This window comes from Vanessa atalanta, chromosome 15 (assembly GCF_905147765.1).
Source record: "Vanessa atalanta chromosome 15, ilVanAtal1.2, whole genome shotgun sequence".
Taxonomy (NCBI): domain Eukaryota; kingdom Metazoa; phylum Arthropoda; class Insecta; order Lepidoptera; family Nymphalidae; genus Vanessa; species Vanessa atalanta.
In genome coordinates, this window is record NC_061885.1 from 11,528,984 (window position 1) to 11,554,507 (window position 25,524).

At 31.7% G+C, this 25,524-nt stretch overlaps 1 protein-coding gene across 1 annotated transcript in view; it reads right to left on the minus strand.

The window, feature by feature from the left end:
• Positions 1-6,227: 6,227 nt before the first annotated feature.
• LOC125069313 (protein embryonic gonad-like) overlaps positions 6,228-25,524 on the minus strand; it is a 114,787-nt gene continuing 95,490 nt past the window's right edge. Inside the window, exon 3 of the mRNA XM_047678761.1 lies at positions 6,228-8,257. Within this exon, the coding sequence (XP_047534717.1) occupies positions 7,334-8,257 (924 nt within the window). The 3' untranslated portion in view covers positions 6,228-7,333. The remainder of the gene's footprint in view (positions 8,258-25,524) is intronic.

The following is a 25,524-nucleotide window of genomic DNA, read 5'->3' on the forward strand; positions in this document are numbered from 1 at the left end:
GTTATGAATATTCAAAGACTTAATTATTTTGTTTTAAAAATAAATTATTCAAAAATTCACGTCGTTTTATGTGATATGTTAATTTTAATGTTTATCGTATATTTTACGACGAATATATTTCGACCCTTAGTATTCTAATAGTACAAATATATATTGTTGATGTACGTTGATGTTCAAACCCAGGCTGGCACCACTGAATTTTCATGTGCTTAATTTGTCTTTATAATTCATCTCGTGCTCGGCGGTGAAGGAAAACATCGTGAGGAAACCTGCGTGTGTCTAATTTCAACGAAATTCTGCCACATGTGTATTCGTGCGTGGTAGAATATGCTCTAAACCTTCTCCTCAAAGAGAAGGCCTTAGCCTAGCAGTGGGAAATTTACAGGCTGCTAATGTACAATTATAGAAGTTGTGAGTGTGCACTAGTGCTAATCAGTAGAAGTCGAAGCAAGATTGCAATAAAGACTAAATAATGCTTGATTAACTCAAAAAAAAAACTTCCAATTTTACAGGCATTCATGATCTTTATAATAACAATAATTATTAATTTCGTTGAAGATTTTATTTTATAATTTACTAGACTTCATAAACAATGCATATGTAATGACGAGTTAAAAAAAATGTATCGTAAATATTTTTCATATAAAACCCATCAAAGAAAAATTACCTACGTGCGTTAATATTGATAAACGTTTAATCCGTTACGATTCGTTCTTGACCGATTTCAGTTTTAATTTAAACCGATCGAATCTCATAACACTATATTGTAGAGTGTCATTTAGAATATTGGTAGCTCTTTTTAAGTATATTTTTATTTTATATGACACCCAAGGCTCTACGTGATACGAATGTAATTGTTTTGATCAGAATCAAACATAAACGAATTATGTTGTATGAAATAAATTACATACGTATTTAAAGGTGTCAAATCAAATTATTCAAGTTAACTTTACAATAAATCATTTTTACATTATTTTTATGTAATACAGTGTCGGACTGGCAAATGCTACCTGATTGGTTACCTGATGGTAAATAGTGTTACGGCTTTCTCTTATTATCTCAGTCACAGAAACTGCACAATACTTTATTTTTCACTATTCAACTTAACAGCAAAACTTTCTTGCACGGTATCTAGCAAACGAATGGCTGGTTGTCCGACTTTTATTAAGAGCTCAATTTCGAGTCAAAATAAAAACCATATTATTAATCGAAATAAACATTTTAATCAAGTGAGACACTTAAATATCTGTAGAATATAGTTTTGTGATTTATTAAAACAATTATATATCTAAAGTAGGTACCAAGAGTCAATAATATCTATAAACAGTCGTACTTTAAGAAGTATTATTTCATAGACTATCAAATATCACTTACATATATGCCATTAAGTCCGTTTCTTTTGTAAAAACTGCAACTGTTTCTTGTGTAGACTGCAGCGTGGCGGAGGGCTGCTCTATGCTCCGCACCTGTGATTGCGCAGTTTACTGGGGGACTGCTACGCATCATGCGAGAGATGGCCAACAACCTGGGAGCTTAAGTTGTTATGTCCCTTGTACCTGTTGTTACACTGACTAACTGACACTGAATATTACTGTTTGGCGGTAGAATGTATTATTTTTGAATAGTACGTACCAAGACGGGCTTGCACATAGCCCTACCACCAAATAAATTTATAATCATTTGAAATATATTTTATCTATCTACGTAAAAGATAATATTTCTTTTTAACTATAACGTTCCTTAAACATTTATCTGATTGAGTTTAAATTTGAAAGAAAAACTAAAGACATTAGTTTTTTTTATAAAGCAATTGTATCAATTGGAAAATTACCTTACAAGGTAAATAATTTCAATTACCAGTAATCGTTTTAACCGTTACACTTAAACATTTAAAAACTCGGATAATTATTGTTGAAAAAATACAAGTAGATCTAACTACATATATGGCTGTACAGAAAATAGATACAATAATTAACTTAATACAAGAAATAGAAACCATTAAAAGTATCAATTAAGCAACATTAACAATCAATGAGATGCATTTAACACTTGAAAAAGTGTTCCTTGAAGCGAAGCTAAACGAGCTCGGATATTTTTTGTGCATCCTGTATAAGTGATATTAATGATCCAATCCATTCGGTAGTCTTCTAGATCAAAGGATATACAATGTTCGCAATCATTTAGATCTCATCTTAGATAAATGTGTTTTAATTGTAAGGCATCTTGGAATAACGTAAAACGCCTGTTAGTTTAACTTAGTTAAGTTTTTCTGCTATGTTACTATTTATAGAAGAATATCCAGCATGTCCTATGGATCTGGAGATACAAGGAGTTCCTCAGATTATAAATTAAATTTAATAGATCTGAACAAATTTACTTTTGGACATTTAAGTTAACGTAAATTACTAAAATTAAGTAATTAATTAAATTAAATTACTTAATTTATTATATGGAGACAGTTATTTATTTAATTTTTTTTATGTTACATGTTTTTTCATTTTATTTTATTCGAGTCAAAAAATCGATTTTATTGATAATAATTATACTGAAATTTATATTAATATATTTCATGTGTATCCGATAATCGATTAAGATTATTAGATCCCATCGAAGAAAAAGTCGTACGTCCGTTTGTGCGACCAAGCAGTGACAGTAGCTAAGTGACAGCTGGTGACAGATCCCCGTTGAAATGAAAAATGTTATATCCATGGCCGCTTGAAAGAAAACGATACAAACTAAATTTATATCCATTAAGTGGATCCACCTTAGATTAATTTATAAAATAATAACATTAATAAATACTCTACTCATAAGCCTAATCAATTGTCTCAATTTAGAATATCATTACGAAAAAAACGAACAGATTTGACTATATTAGATACATTTACGATAATAAATGTTTTAACTTTTTGTTATTTACAAAAAGTTAATACATTAACTGTAATATAATATAATGTATATAATGTAATGTATATAATATAATAAATATAATGTAATATAATGATAATGTTTTCGAGTTCATTTCACCAATGTTTTCCTTCACCAACACACGTTGAACTATAAGCACACATTTAATTTTCTTGATAATTGGAATTCAACTTGTTATTACCAGTAAACAAGATGATTACTTCATTAAGAGTGAATACTTTGAGTAGAACAAAAATACCATAGGCATCCGCTGCTCCAATTTCGAAATAACTATTTGGCAGACGTCTTAATAAATCAGGACCATTTATGGTTATAATGACATGATTTTTTGGACGCCTATACGAGGTGTAATCTCAATTAAGGCGATATATTTCCTCGTTAAAATCGGTCTGAGCTGAACCTTTTGGATGATATCATCGCGCGAGAAATTCGATAAGCGATACTTTATATTTTTATTTAAACGCAAATTGCATTCGATCGACGTTTTCAAATATTTTTTAAAATAAACGTTTAGCCTGAAATAAAATGACCGAGGAAATTTATTGCGTATCGAGTTAGCAGTGGACATCAACAGTACTGTTCGTAATATTCGTTATATACAACTTTGTAATATTGTCAGCCATTTTTGTTTCATTTCTTAGAATTATTGACAGGGTCGATCTTGTATTTCTAATCGTCTAAGCTCAGCGGGGCGTTATTTAAAACTTCCTTAACTATGCCCTATCTTTGGTAGTTAAGGCATAATCACGTGCAAAGTTGTCATTTTTTTTAATGCCTTATTCAGTATTCAGAAATGCGTAAGTGCGTCGATAATCCATCGCTCACCTGGATCGTACGAGATGGTATTTCTATAGCACTTTTCTCCACGTATGTTCACCACTCAATAATGCAAAGCGGCCATTATGCGCACTAACGAGCAACATTTCTTTTCGCCAGCAAACGGTCAGCTATATGGGGGAATGACTGACCGCCGGGCATTCCGAAAAAATGATGATTTGTTACTTCGCGCAGCGGCATGACTTCGCGTGAATTGAGTGACAAAAATCTTGTCAAAAGAAATATCGTTGACGACGACGGCTGTATAGCGACTTAAAGCGTTTGATTTAAAGCTGATTTTTATTTATTCGTATTGAGTATTTAAGGTGTTGGATTGAGAACGGAAGGAGTTAATAATATCAATTAAATCTGTTAAGGGTTTATTGTGCTCGCCTTATTAGTATGAATACAGTTATGCACTAACTAATGGGAGCGGGCGACTGCCGGTGCCTTTGACCAAAAAGGTTTTAATTAAATCATATCTATAATTTATTGACAATAACATTCTTGATATACTCATATTTACATCATATTTAAGTAATGAGTTAAATTTTAAACAAGTTATATTAAAACAACAATATTTTTTTATTTATTTTAACTCCATTAACTGCCTTTGTATATCATGTGGTTGTTTTTTTTTTAATTGGATTGCGTAGATATTTCATAAAATTTTTAGTAAATAATTTAATTTTAGTATATAATCTATGTACATATATATAACATAGATTACGAATGGGTTTGTTTCATTCTATTTTTAAATGAATATTTTTCTATTTTAATAATAATTGAAACAACTGTAATACAAAAAGAGATTCAGTATATAATGTATGAAATGGGTTGAATAAAGATTATTTATGGGATCTCATCTAGGGAAGCATGATATTATAATCAGTTAAGTTACTGAGTCTAAATACGACATTAACTTCTGAATTTTTTACAACTTGAAATAATGGTTATATTCGGCTTATTCTTGTAAAACGTCACTTAAAAGTATTTAAACGATCGTATTTTACGTAAAATTTTTAGTGAAAATACATACAATGCAATACATTCGGTAGTTATGAAATGAATATTCTCACTAAAAAAGTTTATTAATTATTTATATCATTACTTTAATTATTCTTAATAATTTAATACTTAACATTAAAACTGTTGATACACTTATATGTTGGGTGTTAATATATAATATATAATATATATAATAATAGTTGAAGGTATACTAACAAACACTTTTGTACCTATTCTTTTTGGTTCTTACTTGCCGGTTCTTCTCGGTAGAATGTACATTCCGAACCGGTGGTAGCTTTACTTTAAATAGTTTGTTAATTGACTAAAGAATCAAAGGTGCTTGTAAAAGCCTACTTGAATAAAGTATATTTTGATTTGATTTGATTTTAGACAACCAATACTTTCCTCTCGATAAATGCTCAATTTTCATCATTAATAAAATTGATAAAAAAAAAATTATACTTTGCATTATTTAACAGTGTTGCCCCGTGACTTTGCTGGGCAACCCATTTGCGACTTATCAATGTAATACTGATATATTTATTATGCCGTATCTCTTAGTAAGCGATTAAGTTTTCCTAATAATTACACTTAATATTCAATTTCTAGTACAACTGTGAAAAATCCTATGTCCAAATAAACACCTACTGTTCATTTCTTCAAACCTGACTCATAATTAGGGTCTCTATTTGTCTTTGTACTACCAAAATATTACAGTAGTTTACAGTAGCCAAACTGAATAATTTAAAAATGTAAATCAATGTGTATCTACCCTTTGAGACATATCTGTACGCGATATTAGCCCATAGAGCAATATAACAAGACTTATAATTGCTTGTTACGAAACTTGTATTGGTTTATGCAGAACAATGTAGATGTTTTAAGAAATGCTCAACTTAGTAGTCCGGTATGAATATGTAAGTGGTATTTTCTATTTGTACGTGTTGTTGTCCTTCAAATAATCGTCTGTGAGTTTTACTTTCTCAGACGCATATTGTGAATTGTTGACATTAAAAATTTGCTTCAATTTAAATATGATTTCATTTAAAGTTATAATAATTTAAGTGTGTTTTATAAACTATTATGAAATATGTGTTAAACGTAATTTTAAGAAAATCTTAACTTTGTATTCTTAGTTTTTTTGATCAAGTTCTTTGATTTAGATATATTTAAAATATAAATAAACATATCACAAATAAATAAGTTCAAACTAATTTAAAAATATAAAAAAAAAAAAAACGAAGTTAAGGAGATGAAAATGAAATAAAACATACATTTAAAGGCACTCACAATTTATTCTTTCAAATATATTAAGATTTTATAAACGTAAAAAAATATAAACACGTCGATAAAAATATTGTATCACACTGATAACAAATAACTATATAACTTATATACATATTTAAGAGTTCATAGGAATTCACATACATACTACTAAATTTGAGCTAATATCTAATTGTCATAGAAACAAATAATTCATCAAATTCTCCAATGAAATTCGACGTATGGCATAAAATATATTCAATAACATTAATGATGTCTACGCTACATAATGGCCATTGAAACGATACGTAATGAACACATCGCAACATTAAAATCATAACTTAGTAATTGAGTTTAAATAAAAGGAGGAAGGGAAAACAAATGACAGTACAAACGATAACGCCCATTTCGAAGCATCACCAGGAAATAAATGTACATTTATATAAATCTACAAACAAACAACGAAATACATAACACGGGACAAACACAAAATGAACTAAGTATCTATAAATTATAAAATAGAAAATTATTATACCTTAAACTAAAATGACTCAATAAACTGGCCTAACTAAAATAAATACTTAGATAATTTCTGTTTCAGCAAATCATCTGATATCATACAATTGGTCTCTTACTTATTTGTACATTTAAATTTTGAGCTTCATAATCGACTGGCCGTAATCCCACTAAATTAAACTAAAATGGTAATATACTTAAAACTGGCATTGTTTAGAAAACTGGCACAAATACATATTTTTCTAAAAGGAATGTCAGCGGGAAATGATGCTATCATTAATACTTATATTAAAATATAATTCAATTTTTCTGAACCACTCGGATGTAGTAAAAACTTATGACCACGTAACTTATAATGCACTGATTTAAATATTAATAGTTATCTTATAAAGTTAAGTATAAAAAAATGTATTATTTGTGTATGTATATATCAGTTTAAATGGACGGATTTGTATAAAATATATATGTTATCAAGATAGACATCAACTCCTCACTTTAAATTATGACACGTTCTCATATCACTCGCAATTAGAACATCGTTCAAATAATATAATTATCTACTATCTACATAACTAAATATAAAAACAACTTCAACATTATGGTAGCAAGATCAGGTAATCTAAAAAGAAGGAATGTAAGAATCACTTAAATACTGTACGGCGGAGTATTTTAAACAAAATAGAAGTAATGAAACTTTTATCTAATTAGGAATAATAACCAAATTACGTATTTACATATAAATAGCAATGCGAGATACATGGCTGCGAAGAATCACGTATTTAATACTATTGTAAGAATTCTTTTAACCAGTCATGGGAACTTCTTCTACTCTCTTCGAAACAAGACTCAGATCTAGAGGATTTTTCATGATGTCCTTGCCATTGTCATCATTTAGATCGATGCTGAGCTCTGGTTCTGAATCACTGACTTCTTCGTTTTTCGGACTCCTAAATAGTACAGCAGTTGACTTTATAGATAGATCTATAGGTTGGTCTTGTTCAATTGCAACGCCGGCAACTGCTGGTGAATGTAGCAGCAAGTCTCCCCCGTTGCGATTCGGCCAAGCTAGTCCTGACGGTATAGGTCTCATGTTTTGCATCGGTGTTGGTAAAAATGGACCATTCCTTGGAGCGAAACTTGGCGAAGCTGTGATAGTGCCAAATGCTGATGGTATTATAGTGGGTGGCCTTTTTCTTCTTACGTCTTTATTTTGATGTCTAATTGCGTGTAATCGTATATCTTTTTCACTACTGGGTGACGACGCTGGTCTAAAAATGCTTAAGCCACTAGTACTCCTAGAGCTATTATCATCCTCTGGATCGGCTGATGACGCACCAGAATCAGATGGAGACACACTTTGCCTCGTTACTTCTTCAGTGTATGCATTTTTCTCCGAGTTTTTATAATATTCCGCAAGAGCCGCTGCTGGCAAAAGGTTACTTGGTAGAAAAGATGGACTTATCGATGTATTGAACGTGGGTGGCGATTTACTTGTTTGCATTTGTTGCATATGTTGTTGTTGTTGTTCTTGTAAAAGGCAGTGTATTTTAAACCAGTTTGATCTTCTCCCGTATCTTGAGCCTGATTTGGACATGCCGACTAGCAAACATTTCCGTAGCCTGCATGCCTTGCAAGCCGTCCTGTTTTTCTTATTGATGACACATTCGCCATTGTTCTTGCATTCAGAAATTGAGGACAGGTTATTGTACGTCCGCCCGAAGAACGACTGTAACAAGAGAGAATTACAATATTAATAAAGGAAAATTAAAGAAGGGCATCCGATTTAGTATGAAAAAAATGACGGCACCGATTTTATAAACTCGGCTGCATTAATTTAGTGTAAAATATCGACAGGCTTCCGTGGCTCTCGCATAAAAAATAGCAATTTATAGGCCTTACAGTTAAAAAGTCGCATGCGGGCTTGTTCGAACGAGACCATCTCTGGTCGGAATTAAAAAGTACATTTTTCAAAAAGTCATCATAAAGAGCATTGCGCGGCGTATCGAAATCTGGGTCAACGCAGAAAAGGTTATATCTCACACTTAATATTGCAGATGCACTCTTACGTCCTGTTGCGTCCCCGACGTAAATAATGGGAGTGCTTCTCAGATTTTTTTGGTTAAATTTGGATGTTTCCCCGCTGAGAGCGGCCTCGTCTCATTTTTTACTCAATTAAATTCGTACAAAAGCGTAAAATATGTCATTGTGCTACAGTTTCACCGTTTCTCAGTGCGGTCGGTACGCTTTTTATGCAAAATTACGATCTGTCACATTATTTGGGATTATAATAATATTTTTGATTGCATACTGCATTTGACCGGAACCCTTTTTTGTATCATCTCTTTACATTTCCTTTTTTGTGTAGTTTGAGCTTTGCTTATATTAATTCTTAAATTTACAGTCTTGCTAATAACCATAAAAATTAAAGTTATGTAATGAAAAGTAAGATATGATCATATTTTATACCTTTCTTAATTATTGAAATAATGTTTTGAATGTGAAATATATATTTTCTTAACTATAATTTCACAAATATCTAAATGTATTATTTTGTCAAATAAACCATAGTTTCATTTACATTGTACTAATTTAAATGTCAGTTATGACTTTTAACACCCACCATTTGCATTTATGGTAAGCATACAAGTTGCGATCTAGATAATAATTCAAATTATGAATCACAGCTATGGCTGTTTAATGGTTGGCATCGACCTACATTACGCAGCAGTAAAATTAATTCAGGAAACGTTTCTAGTAATTAATCTAGGATCAAAACTGTTCCATCTAGTGGTCCAAATCTGAGACGCCTAAAAATACGTGATGTAATGTCAATTTCCAAATAACCTATGTCCAGTTAGTGAGGCGAGGTAATTTCGCGAACATGAATATGAGTCACAAGATTAGAAATTTAAGATAAGTGCCTCTTCGTTATGGGCGCGGATCTCGCGTTACAGATACGACCCTCTAATTGAGAGTCTTGCTACGTGACTCGATTCACTTCTGCTGTGTAGTAATGCTAGCGATAATTGTACCAGGATGTTTTTTATTGCCGCCCATATTGTGATACGGCGTATGGAATGATTTATTTCTGTAAAGATTAACATCTTGATTAAATTGTAATTACGGAAAGAAATTTTCACTTTTGGCATTGGTTGGGGTCTATTTCACGGCATAAGAATACAGTAGGCGTATCTTACATACTGTCTGCTTTTTCGTCAATAAATGGGCCATATCTAACATTGGAAGATATTTTCACATATAGCAGTTCCTGAGATTAGCGCATTCAATCAAAAAAACTTTTTAGCTTTACAATATTAATTAAATAAAGCCTTTGTCTTCTCTTTAAAATTTGCAATTTTAAAGAAAAGACAAAGCCTTTATTTATTAGGCTGCTTTTGTACAAAATGTTTGCGTTAGAAACGCATTATTCAACGTTACGTGTATAAGAAATGTACTCCAAATGCACCCAAATTTTTAATATAACGTTTACGTAGACGAAACTTCTATCCACGTGATTCACGGAAGGTTTATAGGATAAAAATCTATATTGTCTCTGTAATTTGTTGCAGAATTTGATTATTATATCAATTTATTTTTTCACATCATTAAAAAGCCCTGTATTCCAGTAAACTATAATGATATGAGTTATATACAGTAAAATGATACAGTTTTGAATTATTCCAATGGAAATATGAATAATGGATAGCTGTCACGTCTTGTTACTCCTAGGTTGGGTGCCAATACCTAAAACAGTTGAGCACGATTGAATTTATACAGAGATATTGATCTGACCGATATAATTGCTTGACACTGAATATAAAAAATTTCGTTTTTGATTTTAGTTTTCTCTAAACTTGAATATTTTATAAATTGTATGCTTAATAACGACAATATTATATTTTTATTAAAAATAAAATATCAATGAACTAATGATTAGTTTTAAAGATTCTTTTCGACTCACCGTGACAACAAAAAACGTAGCCTTAAAAATATTTTATTGAAACATCGTTATTTTTTAACTTTACAAATTGATTTGATGTTAAAGATAGCTTCAGTTAAAAAGAATTTATAGCGTCCATCACGTGTCACGGATGCTGCGATCAACGAGTATGGAGATGAGGTAAAATAGCCATTCCGAGTAGCACTCGATTTATGAGCCCGTCCGAGGCTTAACTTTGAATGAGACGTGAAAATTACGTAAAATTTGTGTTTCTATTACCATGTTTTGTTTATGTTGTGTTTTATCTCTTGAATGAAACATCGCAATAACATATGGCCGTCATTATTTTAACTTGCATCGTCTTTAAGATGTTCGCTGAAGTTTATTAATAATAAAAATGAGCGTGGATAATTTGTAAAAACGTTGAATAACTACTGACGTTCTTTTCAGTAAATGTATCTAACATTTTAATATATTATTTAGGGCTTTTAACTAAGTATATTTTGGGTTTAATTATTTGTAATAGATTTCTACGATTGCAGCATTATCTATATTGATATTACTTAACCGAATTTGATGAAATTTTGTATGAAGAATTCTGAATCTCCAAGGAAGGCTATAGTTTTTTTTTATGTCAAACACCTGACGACTAACCCCTAAAATGCGAGCAAAGCCGCAGGCGACCACATGTGTTATATATATATATTGGAAAACATAATTAATTAGATATATATTGTATGAAAATTTAAGCCCCCCCCCCCATTGAGTCTCGGCTCAACATTGCCTAACTTGGGAAATCGTTTAAGTTGAAACTAGGCCATACCACCCATGAAATGCAATAACATAAATCCGACTTGCATAAACTCTAGTCAACACACATTTTACCAGTTAATAAAAAGACTACAAGATTCGTCGACGAGGGAATCTTAGAACAAGGAATAGTTTAGAAATAGTAAATACTTTAAAATATCCATTGTAATTACATTCATTCATTTTATCAATAACTTTAATACAGCATCGTTTGTTGGCTGAGAAATTTTGTTTACATAGTTTTGGTATGGTATTTTTAGTCACGTTTATATGGGAGCTTCTGAGATTTACGCTATTCAATAAAGAAGACAAGACGAGCCTCACAGTATTCATATATGATGTGTCAACATCAGACTATCAATAAGCAAGTGTAACGATTCTTTATCGAATAAAGGTTGTTGACGCTAATTTTGACATTTCATCTTGGTAATGAGCAAAATTAATACTATACCCACTCAGAAAATAAGTTGGTGCTATCTGACAGACATCAAATAAAATAATATCGCCCATTGGTCAAATCAAATAGTGCGCACTTCCCTTTAGGTACACATTTTTGTACCTTTTCACATAATCTTTCCCTCAGATTGCAGAAAAGCGAAAGAAAAGATGTATACATCAAAACTAAACAAAATCTGACGATGATCAGTAAAAATATCTAATACTAATAAAATAAGTCATCAAAATTAATTCATGATTCAAAAAACATCGTGTAAAAACTAAATTATTAAAACATTACCAACACATAAACAATTTACTCGAATACACGATAACTTTGGTACGGCTGACTCAAAAATATTACTAGTATTCGTTGATAATGCCATTTCTATAGCCTTGATCTATGAATGCAACAATTTTGCTGCCTTCAACGAGCTAGTTAGTGATATCTAGATTAAGCCATACAAGCTAGCTGCATGTAATGGATGCTTTAACTGATTGAAAATATTGTTTATCGTGCAGTCTATTTAAGAGCTGGGAGATTTTACATCATGTTCCTTATGAAGATTTATATATGAATAAATAACGTAATTGTTCTCGAATTATGATTATGCACTTGGTTTTTGGACATTAAGATTTTTACTATTCAGCTCTAATCTAAATAGTTCAACTACAACATAATTAGCCTAGACCGTATTTCTGGTACGTATGAAACTTTATTATAAAAATCAAATAACGAATGGTATTCCCAGATTCATTACTTATATTTCAGTGCGTAAATAATATTAAGTTTATCTAGATCCAAACTTCTCGGATTACATTCGATCAATTAAAATTAAAATGTCCTATGTCCATTATTCATTGTACAAAATTTACAAAATCGTAACGTTAAATTCATAAAATATTGAATGAAATCGCGTGAAGAATATCCATAAATAATCCGTTAAGTTGGACGCTCATCTCGACAAATTCGAATAGCATAATTCACATACAGTATGACAAATGTTCTAAGAATTCTGTTTGTGCGTGCTGTAGGCGTGCCGTTGTTTCTCACGGCCTTTGAATAATAAAGCACTTTTTTACAATATTTTCGGTTTTCACCTTTGGCGTATTTTATTGGTCGCTAATATTTCACCATTGTAAACTTTAAGGCAATGTCGATACTTTCATATAGGAACAAATTTTATAAAACCACATATCAAATAGTCTTTGAAAATCCATAAATGCGGTTTAAAATGTTGAATAAAAAGTTCTTGCAAAGGTATCTTAATTGAAATGAAATTACTAAACTCTGGAATTGAAAAGTACTCAAACGTAGAGATAATGCTGGCGGTATTGTTTTTGTGCAAGCCCGTCTTATGTATGTACTCATCACATATTGTATAACCAAATAGTAATGTATAGTACTGTTGTGTTCCATATTGTAAGGGGAGAGAGCAAGTGTAACCAGGCACAAGAGCCATTATTACATCTAAGTTTCCTAGATGGAACATCAGGTTCATTGACTTGATAAAACATGTGCAATTTTTAAGTGGCTTAAAATCAGATGTTCCAATTGTCAATTTGTCTAGCTAAATAAAAAAAAAATACGGGCAGAGCAGTTTGTAATTAATAATTAAGAAAATTTCCTAACTTCGTTTATTACGAGTCATTTAAAGGCAGACAACTTGTCGTGTCAAAGGTCGCTGAGATGTCAGATGGCGATCGCTGTGTGTAAAAACTAGTAACCTTTCACAGGATTGAAGTAATGAGATGTTGAAATATCAACAAAATATATTAAAGGGGATAATTCCACGATTAATAATTTATAACAAGTACATTGAACAGCGATTAAGAGCCAAGATATTCGTAGTTAGAAACGTACATGTACTCGATGAAATTCACTTGTCCGGATGGACATGAGGTGGATCACCAACCCTCAATGGAACAGCGTCGTGGTTATCTAATCTATATATAAGATTAATAAGCTTCAAACTTAATTCTCAAGTGGCAATGGGTGTCTTTATCCAGCTTAGTGATTACTAGCTGTTTATTAACTTTTTTAACATAAATCATTTTTTTTTTTTAATTATGGAATAAATGACTTTGAAAAATATTTTCGTGATATTTGAAAATCGAGGTTTTCAAGCATACAGTTATAATATACATATGTATATTCGCTTCCTTCAACACCAAAAGAGTGTAATAAAAATAGTTACAATTAAAAGTTAAATTAATTGTAAGGGCCTCTCATAACAAAGGGCGCCGTTATGAGAGGCCTTTACAGAACATTAGGGCTATTTAGCTTTTTCTTTATTTCCCAAGCATTAGAACGAATTAAAATATCATTTATAATTTTTAATGTAGGAGTATTTGGAGATACCAAAGCTAATACTGAATTATGTAGTTCGAACATTCGAATTCCAAATACAATGTCTGGGCATCTATTGCGACAGGTTTGCGATGTACGGCAATGTCAAAGATGTCTCGTTACACGTGTTTAGAGGTCTAACGGATGAGGTTGTAAGTGTCCCGATGGTGAATTACCAACAAGACATTTATTAAACCACATTGGATATTAAATCTTTGAGACGTAAATGTTCGTATTGGTCGTGTCGGTATATTTAGTTCCTGGATGTATTTCTCGTGCTTGAAAGGGTGTGAGATTTGTCAAAATTGCTTTACGGTATTCCAAATTTGATATTCAATTTGATTCCGTATTTGAATAATGCTTGGTTTATGTAATGCTTTAAATAATTGGTTGCGCTGGGCACAATAATGTTGGCTCTAAAACATAATAATTACGTAACAATTATACCGTTTAGGATTGTCTATTGAACAAAAGCCTGTTAAAGAAAAAAAAATAGTAAAAAAAAAAACGAGTACCGCGGTACTCGTTTTTTTTTTTAGAATTTCTCCCGATAAAATGTAAGTTTATACGATGTTTTCTTTCACCTCAGAGAACGAGATAAGTCACTTAAGCACTTAAAATACTTAATGGTGCTTAACCGGATTTGAACTCGCGACCTTTTAAAATCCACGTGGCCATCTCAGCTTTTACATGCGTTTAATTATACATACATTATAACCCACTAGGAAATATCAACATACAATATTACATGTACAAGAATCGTCAAGTTCATATACATCGGTTAAATTCTGAACAAACAATAGCGCAATCGAATATGATTACGTCACTTGATACTCTCACGATGGAAGACGAATCATTGCCTCAGTTATCGTACCGATGGACCAACGGTTAAATCTCTTTACACATTAACGACTCAAATGCGCGACTCGATAGAGCGATAAATCGTTTTAGCTTTCGCTAAATGATAACGGACTCGTTAAATCTATGACGTGTTTATTGATATGACGTTGCTAATATTACGTTTATGATCGCTGTATAGAAAACATAACATGTATTGATAAAAATTTATTTTTTTTTGATTTTTTGAGTTATGATAAAATATCTGATTTAAGAAAATACTTTGAATAAAGAACTACTATACTAGACTAAGTAGCTGATACAGGTCCGCTTCGCTGGGCATTAAATAAAAAGAAGCCTATAACAATCTGACGACGATTCCGCGTTGATTGGTCATAATCTAATACCGCATTAAGACTCAGTACTTTTCACGTTACGCGCAATAAATAGATATAAAAAATACACAATAATATTTTTTTTAATTTTTATGATAAGGCAAAACGGTCATGGTTAGTTTTAATCAAAGGTAAATTTTGTGCATTATTTTTAATATTCGTTACAACTGAACTGTGTGTACGTAATGTACTTACATAACACATACGAAGCCAAGTGCTTGCAAATATTTAATTTTAATGTGTACATTGCGTGCAATAAAACAAACATGACCAGCGAACTCTTTAAATATAACGCCATTTAAGGAGTTGTTAAAAAATACATTTAAAAGATTGACGGATAAAAAAAAAAATCTTTTGTGTCATATATTTAGGTGGACTGGCAAATATGTAACCCGATGGTAAGCGATCACCACTACTAATAAACAGTGGTACTGTAAAAATATTAACAATCTACCATCGACCTTGGAGCTAAATCTCTTGTCTGTATTTACACTGGCTCACTCACCCTTAAAACTAGAACACAACTACTTGGTATTTCATATTGGCTATAGATGGTACGTTGAGTGGGTGGTACCTACTCAGACGGGCTTGCATATAATCCTACCTAGGGTTTGCTCATCATAATAATTCCTGCATTAATAGCTCGTTCCTTGATTGGACACAAGTATTTCATCAACACTAGAAATCTAATCATCAAACCTCACTTTCTTCAGCCAAGATCACCGGGGCTCATATCCTGTATAGAACCATAAATATTTCTCACAATCACCATCAGGTGACATTTTTGAAATAGGCAATGCTTAATACAACATTTTGCAAGCATAATTTAACATATAATTTAAAAATTAACTCGCTTACTTTATTTAAATCATCCACCACATATCCACTGTTGTATCAGGAATCTTATATTATCAACCTGATATATTACAAAACGTTTATGTAACACCATTAAAAATATAAGATAAACTACTTCGCTTTAACCCAAGAGCAACAAGTTCATAAATTCAAATTCGACAGAGGACAAGTGAATTGGAGCATTAAAAACCAAATTCGATGCAAACTACCAAAAAATCTGTATGGTATTTCGTTTGATCTGTGACCTGCGCCTACACATACTTGATGTATGCAAATTGGGTGTGTTTTACGCTTTCCATTTTATTGTTGTTTATCAAAGTCTCGTTTCGTAAATGCTTAAGTTTTATTTATGAAATCAAATTATTTTAAACGATAAAGTAAGTCAGTGTGATGATGATAATGTTGACCTGATCGATATTGGTCACGGTTATCAGTCTCAGATGATCAAGAGCTGAGATGGCCCAGTGGTTAGAACGCGTGCATCTTAACCGATGATTGCGAGTTAAAACCCAGGTAAGCACCACTGAATTTGCATGTGCTTAATTTATGTTTATAATTCATCTCGTGCTCGGCGGTGAAGGAAAAATCGTGAGGAAGCCTGCATGTATCTAATTTCAACGAAATTCTGCCATATATGTATACACCAAGCCGCATTGGAGCAGGGTGGTGGAATATGCTCCAAACATCCTCGTCAAAGGCAGAGGAGGCCTTAGCTCAGCACTGGGAAATTTACAGGCTGCTAATGTATCAGTCTCAAACGCCAGAGATATTGAGAGTGCATCAGTGTGTGCGCAAAAACAGGTGTACTCTCTGTTCCTTCGCTCTCACAATGTGACGGGATGGCAAATCCGACGGATGCCTCGGATGGCCTTACGTGCTTTTCGAGGCACGAGAGTGTACGTACTTCAAAATTCTAAAAACGTCAAAAGGAAAAAATGTCGTAAAACATATTGACCAGTCTTTTTTTATGAATGAATCAGTAAAGGTAAAGTAAATTTTATATGACTGAGTAATTTTGTTTGTTCGAACGTATTAATCTCAGATTTCTAGTCGGATTTAAAAAATCCTTTCGGTGTTTGATAGCCCATTTATTGAGAAACGCTATATTTTAAAATGCCACATTACAACCCCAAGTACCGAAGCAGTACGGGTTAAAAAGGATGTAACCGTGCGGAGTTTTAATGTATTTATATGAAAATGAAGCTACAAAATTCTCTAGAACGTACCCTGATGCTTCGTTCTGATAAACATTCTGATATTATCAAAACGTAATCTAACTTAGTAATATCGGTTCAGATAAATCTCGCGGCCCTTTGAATAGATTACTGATTATAGTCAGGTAAACGCTGACGACCGGCGCCTTTGCGATTTCAAAAACATGCAAAAGCATGTGCATGTTTTTACATGTTATCCTCGTTCCCCGAGCACTATGCAGTCGCTCAAAGAACTCACTATTCCATGAATCGAGCTCGTAATATGTAACGATTTATGTACATACTACGTGACTGATTAGTATCTAGATATGGTCAAATGGAGTAGAAATTCCGATGACTCAACAAAAACAACGCAAGCGTAAACTATAGACAAGACAGTCTTAAGACATTCTTACATTTCTTTTTGAATCGAATATATCGTTCTATTTTTAAAATTGTTCTTAAAAAAAAGTATTACGTCACAAAAACATTAATTTACAGTAAATATCATCGACGTTACGTGTCGTATTAAGCTATGTTAACACGCTCAAAACAAAATTCACTGTTGTTGTGTAATACCGAAAACATCCATGATTTCATATTAATAATCCGTGCCGTGTAAACTCGCAATAAAATGTAAAACAAGGGATTTATAACGCATATTCAAATTAATGCTTCATTAAACACATCGGGAGGTTTTTTTTAACATTTATACAACATCGTAAAATGTTCACGAACAAGACACTGCTTTCAAGAAAGTCTGAAGTTTATTGTTAACGTTCGAGAATATTATGAAATTATTATTACGCTTATTTGATAAGTGTGTTTTTATTGATACTAATTCGTGTAACATTGCTTAACTTGGTACTGAGTTATTACAATATTATGGTTTTAGTAAATAGAATGTATACTAATATTATAAATGGGAAAGTAACTCTGTCTGTGAATTTAATAAAATTTTGTATGAATAAGCTTGAAAACCAAGGAAGATGTATGTAAAGCTTCGGGCGACAACTGGTATAATGTAAGTTTGTATAGGTAAAGGCATTTGGGTACCTGCTTGTTACGAAACGTCATAAAGTGTGTCATAAACTGTTATAGAATTGTATATGTGTATTATAGATTTTTTTTAAAGGATATTTCTGATTTCGTTATTTTACTTTGTGATTATATTTTGTATAATTGTATGTGCCCCCTTTATGTATATCTTACATACTTCGCTATCTTTTGGCTTTTATGTCCATCTTACTTCTGCCACCTATAGTAAAAAAAAAAAAAACTAGTAAAAATATCAAAGACCATTATGTCTCTTTTGATCTAATTGAATATACCTCATTGCTGGTATATGGACCACATACCACACCCAGTACGATAGCTCTCATACGGGACATACAAATGCTTATCACGAGCATAGTTTTACAGTTTTACAAAGAGAAGCGCTGTAGTGAACACAACAGGTAATACCATAAAATATAAAACTTAATAAATGCGTTTGTCTACGCTAACCTCATGATTTCCTATCGAGATTCTCTGAATCATATCGCAGTATTAATAATTATGTAAAAATCCAGTTAATATAATAAAAATGGTGTTTAAACTAGATTGCGATTCCGTTCCTAGCAAAAATTATGAGTTGTATTTTAAGAATCAGAACGACAGCTAACGAATTAAGAATTTTATGAATAAATTTGTACACGTGATTTTGTTTATGAAGTTATTTTTCCTTTATCTCAAATTCAAATATAAATAATTCTCTAAAAATATATATCACTGAGGAACGATGACTGCACAAAACGTCCTAAAATTATTTATTTTATCTTGTTTGTTACATTAACAGTCTGTAAATTTCCCACTGCTGGGCTAAGGCCTCCTCTTCCTTTGAGGAGAAGGTTTGGAGCATAACCACGCTGCTCTAATCCAGGTTGGTGGAATACACATGTGTCAGAATTTCGTTGAAATTAGACACATGCAGGTTTCCTCACGATGTTTTCCTTCATCGCCGAGCACGATAAATTATAAAGAGCCTGGGTTTTAACCCGAAATCATCGGTTAAGATGTACCCGTTCTAACCACTGGGCCATCTCGCCATTGTTTGTTAAATTGTATACAATTAATTAGCTACACGTGCAAGTTAGGTACAATTAATAATAATAAAATAATTAATCCGTATACTATTAGATGCAATGTAACAATGTTTACGAGAAATTATATTTACAAAAAAAATATTCCATAATACCTCGCTATAGATATACTAAAAGTATAGTCATGACATCCATTTAATAACTAAATGATACCTCACGACATTTCGTAACTCTATTCGACAGTTAAACAGTAAAATTTATTTTTTTATTCGCTCACGGCGACGGTCGGTGTTTTACAATATGCTGAACAGTATAAATACTCATAAACATTATAAACGCGGTAAGCATCCGATTTGACAATATGGATGCGCGTGGGCAGGGTCCGCTGTATGCAACGACAACAGCATGATTAATGGAATACTAAATTGTTTTTAATTTTTAATTTATATTTATTCGATGTTTGATGATAAATTATATATTATATTTGAAATATGTTCCGATATTTGTGTTATTTTAAATTAATAACATTTTTTTTTCTCTATTAAGTTCTACTTTGATAAACAAGCTAGTTATTGTAATTTTATATCATACTAGTTGTCGTCCGTGGCTTCGCTCATATTTTAGGGGCTGGTTGTCACGTGCTAGACGAGCAAAGTAGTGGAGTTCACTCTTGCTTCGCACTAAACTTATCAACTTCGGTTCAGTGGTTTGTCCCTAAAAGAGCAGCAGGCAGGCAGACAGACAGAGTTACTTTGACACAGAGTCGACCAGATATAAGCATTGGTTTTGAAGTTGATTCAAAAATTCCTCTTTTGAAAATCATTTGTATACACCGCTGGTCTTTATGAATAAATTCGAACAAATGTTTGTTTGCGTTGAAATATTCGAAGTCGTGACGTAAATTTGATGTTTTATAATTAAAAGGTTATGAATACATTCCGATTGTCACTTCTCGCATAACACCGTCCGTACACATTAAAAGAATTTGTCGTATGTCAGTGAAATGTCCCGTTCGCGGTCAACATCAAAATTCTGTTAATTAATTCAGCTCCTTCATGCGTCTTGCTTTTATATTCACTTTTATTTGTATCCCGCACGAGTCGATAGAGTGACTTTTATCGTGTGGTACAATTAATAAGAGTTTTATTTAAAAAAAAATAGTGAAGTCAAAAGCCACGTGACTGTACGTCACGGAAATCTGCAAGGCCTAGAGAACAATAAAAAATTTAAAAAATAAAAATTATATCCTTGAACAAGCTTAGTCAGTCTGTTCGGTCGAAAAGTAGCCTAAGTTACTCCTTATTACATCTGCTATCTGCCAGTGAAAGTCCCGTCAAAATCGTTCCAGCCATTTCAGCAGGGAAATAAGGTAGACGAAGGACAAACTTTAGGCGTTTTCCAATTGCAAACACTACTAACTAGATTCATGACTCCAGGCTTGTACTGAGTACATCTAGACAGAAAACAAAATTATTATTGACCCAACCTCAGGACTTATATTTCAACTAGCGATTAAGAAAAATATGTAGTTCTTTCCGTTAAAGTTTGGGTCTAATATTTAATACTAACTCTTGAATCTCACTGCAGAACATGTTCATAATATCATCTGAATGTGTTCACAAATTTTTCAAAACGGAATTCAACGATTATATGAATTGCTGCTTGGCGATAAAATAAATGTTGATAGTTAGTAGTACCTTCCTAAATGGGCTTGAACAAAGCCCAATCAAGTAGTTTAACATATGTTTATAATGGAAAAATAAATCTTCATGAGTTCTTGAACGCACTTACTAGTAACAAACCAAATTCTACCACCAAATAAATCAACTAATTCAATCAAATTAAAAATTACCATAAAATAATATAACCATATATAAATTAAGTTCATAACATGAACGTACAGTTATATAACCTACAGTTTCATGATCCTATGGCCATTTTTTCTTTTAAGGGTCATTGGACACGAGCGCTTCCATATTGTACTTTTTATAGATTGTCAAGATTTAATGCTTTCTAGTGCGGTGATAAATTTATTGTGCCTTATCACGTGGTAATGGAAAGCGGTAGGATATGGTCGTAGGTTTTGTTTTTTTATATTCTGACCCGGTCATTGACATCACTTAGTAGGATTATTGTTTATTTAACACATTTGTATTTGGACGTGAAAGTTTGAAATGAAAAAATTGAAACATCGCTGGTAACATAATTGTGGAAATTATAGAAAATTTAAGTTAAATAAATAATTCTCAGCAATGAAGGTTATCATGCAATGAAATTGCGTACTTAGTTTTTTAATATTTAAATATATTTTAGTTGTTACAAATCTATTTATGTACAGTAAAGAGAAAATGATCACGCAAGCAGAAAAATTATATTTAAAAAAATATATATTTTTAATTCATTTTTCTGATTACCTCCTGGAACCGTTTTAGTTTTAAATAATCAAATATAATTCTATATTAAATAAATAAATTTGAATTTGGAATTTAGTTTTATAACATAAACAACATACAAAAAATATCTCTCATACGTTCATATAATTAGAAAGCTCAGTCAGAGGCATTCAGAGGCTAGAATTTCCACAATCTAGCTCCGTCGCAAGATTAGGGCGTCGTTACAATTGTGAGCGCTATAACTTGTCTTGATATGCTATCTAGACGCACTTAATTCTTAAGGCGCGCGGGTCAGACAAGATAACGAGGCAGCGCTTTAATTATTATTTATAAGAAAAATTATAATAAATTAATTAACTAAATTGAATTACCCAACTCTGACACACACGCAGGCAAAGTCGCGAAGGGGATTTTGATTTAATACTTTTTTTTTACTTCGCCCTTTCCAGCTTTTATCGACTATATAACAAATTATAGAAGTAATTACGCATCCTAATGTAAAATGTTACAATTGCCTGAGCTATAAATCGTGAAGTGAGTGAAGTGTTATCTTAACACGGTTAAAGCTTACATGAGAGTATGGAGATCACAGTAACAAAAGAAGCGGTTCAGTTCACCGCCTTTTTCTGCTCGATGGTAAACCAATATTTTTGTACTTGATAGGTATTGAAGAGATATCCGTCCATATGAGATGTTTGATATGTTAGTCGCCAAAGAAAAATCGTGTGCCTGACTGAAAATTTTCATTAATGATTATGGCGTAATTTCGAACACAGGGCGAACTTGATAACCATAACTATGATTACTGTATCGTTTCTTTGTCCTAATTTCAAAATTTGTCTGATATTTTTGGACATTCGGTTACGAACATAATTATAAAAAACACGGAACTTGTCTAACTTTAAATTTAAAAATTAATTAAAGGCTTGTTTTATAAATGGCTTACGCACCTTGATTATAAGGAAACTGAGCAGTTGTTGACTTAGACTATTGTATTAAAAATAAAATTTAAGTAATTGTTGAATTTATATTTATATATAATTAAATCCACGCATATCACACAAAAATACAAATATACAGACATAAACTTACACACAATTGCGTGCCCAGAAAAAAATTAATTGTTATATTAATACTTTCATAGGTAAAACAAGTTCTTCTTTGTGTTTTTGATTAATATTTTCAATTTTTTGTTAATATAATAAGAAACAAATATGTACCTAAAATCTGGGATGGAACTGACTTCTAATACGGCTAGTTTGGAATTCAAGGCTGATATTAAAAATGTAAACAAAACATGTGTGTACATAAATAAATAAATTAATCAATCAATATATGTACTTGAGGTGTCAGTCCAATCGGCGTTAACATTAAATTAAATTTAATATAGTAAAATTATTCCTTTTACTTTGATTTGGCGATAATAATATATACCTCGTAGTTATTTCTAATTATTTTTTTATTTTATTAAATGATCGTTTAATACTATATATATATATATTAAAAATATATAGGGTCAAAATACTTTGTACTTTGCCTATAAACATATTGACCTAAAACGCTCCCCGCTCCGCTTATTACCGCACTTTCGTCCACCTTTGACCGTCTGCCTCGCAGTAATGGCCGATGCTCGACCAGAGATAACTGAACTATCGGCTTTCCTTACATTTTTAATTAGATTACTTAACTTAAACTTTAACGAAGCAACAAGATTCTAAGTCGTTTTCTCTTATAAATTGCTATAAATTATTTAGAATGTGTATGTACATCGTTATCTTCAATGAAACTATTTGATAACATTGGTGACGACTTTTATTCTTCGAATCATTATATTTGATCGTTGGACATTGACGTGGTATGTTAAAAACGTTGTTTTTATTGTATCCGTAATTGAATGTGATTTAAAGGCAATTTATTTCAACGATACACAGCGCTATAGAAACATATATTACGTATCAGTGGAATGTGAGGTTAAAAAAATATGGTAGAGAAATTGTTCGATTGTATTTAATTAATAAAACGTCAGCTTATTTAATTCATTATAGATTTAAACTTTCGATAATAATGTAATATGATATCGTTGGTGACAACAAACAAAGAAATTTAAAATTAAAACTTTAAACCTCATTTTCCAAAAGTACCACTATGGCGCTTTAGTCGTTTTTCCTTTGCGCTAATGATATATATGTATACAAATAACAGTTTACTCTAGCGTAAATATATTTTAATTTCAGTATCATTTATATTTTATATATAATTAATTCTTGTATTGAGTCTGTAATTGAAACCGGGACACAGCAATGCTAAATATTGCTATCTCTTTTCTATAAGGTATGCCTGTATAAAGCCTTTTCACCGGTAAGTCTCTATTTACACTATTATAGTTTCTTCTTAAAAATATATTCAAAGAAAGTAAGATTTAACAAGGCGTTAATTACTTGTAAAATAAGAAAAAAAATCATCACTTTAATAATAAATTTCGACCGTCAAAAAACACTTTAGAATTCGTTTCCAATTCAAAATCAATCATACGTGTACGAAATATTAAATACGATTCTCGGGCGTGCTGAGTTATAAGCTGAAAGCGTTTTAATATTCCGCGTACAAACAGCGCGCCACCTTACTCGCATAATTTTCGATACGGATTGAATTATTATTAATTATTATTATTATTAAGTATAGTATTTCTTATTTATTGCCTGCCATACTTTACAATAGCTTTCAACAGAACCTATATCGTAAAAAAATTGTATAATAGAGCCTTATATTATAAACCAGAAATTATTCCTCTAACACCATAAATTTTTAAAACGAATTTAATTATAATATATTATCCACACGGAAGCCCAAACCATTAGTCAAACAGACAATTCATCAATTAGTTTAATGACCCGCGAACTCTTTTAAGACACACCACGCCCGATCACGGTGGTAATTGTTTTCACCGTACATAAAATATAAAACATTTATTACAATATTTCAGCTTGTCAGTCTGTCTATTGAAAATCGAGCGTGTCTTATCGTTAATTGGATATTATTACATGGGATTAAACAGCTGCCGATGCGACTTCAATAATGAAGTGTAAATATCAAAGAATACCGCGATTCGATCCCACAGATTATGAGATAAAAAATTATATTAGTAATCGTAAAATTGAACCGGCAATATTTTGCTACGAGGCATGGATTGTCTGTGTCTTCGGACGAGGGGAATTAAAGTGACGTCACAGAGCAATGATAGATGGATCGTAAAATACATATGAATTCAATCAAATTCAATCATATATATAAAAATGAATGCTTGTTTTTCCTCGTGTAATGAGTTAGGGTTCATTCGATTGTGTTGAAACTTTGTAAAGCTATAAAGCTGGGTGCAGATATTGTAAAACATATATCGAAGGCAATTGCCTGATAATTCAATTGAGAGCCTAGCCTTTTCACTGAGCCATTCAATCAGAGGGCTGAGAAAGGCATACACTAAAATTGCAATTTTTTACAATGTAAATGCTATACGTTAAAGATTTATGAAATTGTATTTAAACCTATATTTGTTAAGCGTGTTATTATTTTTTATTAAAAGAAGATGTGATGGCTGAATGACATTCAGCCACTGGCTGAACGGCGCCGCGTGATAAAACGGTTTAGCTGTTAATTGAACGGCTAATTAAACTAGTTGGCTGTGACATATATATCGGGGAATTGCT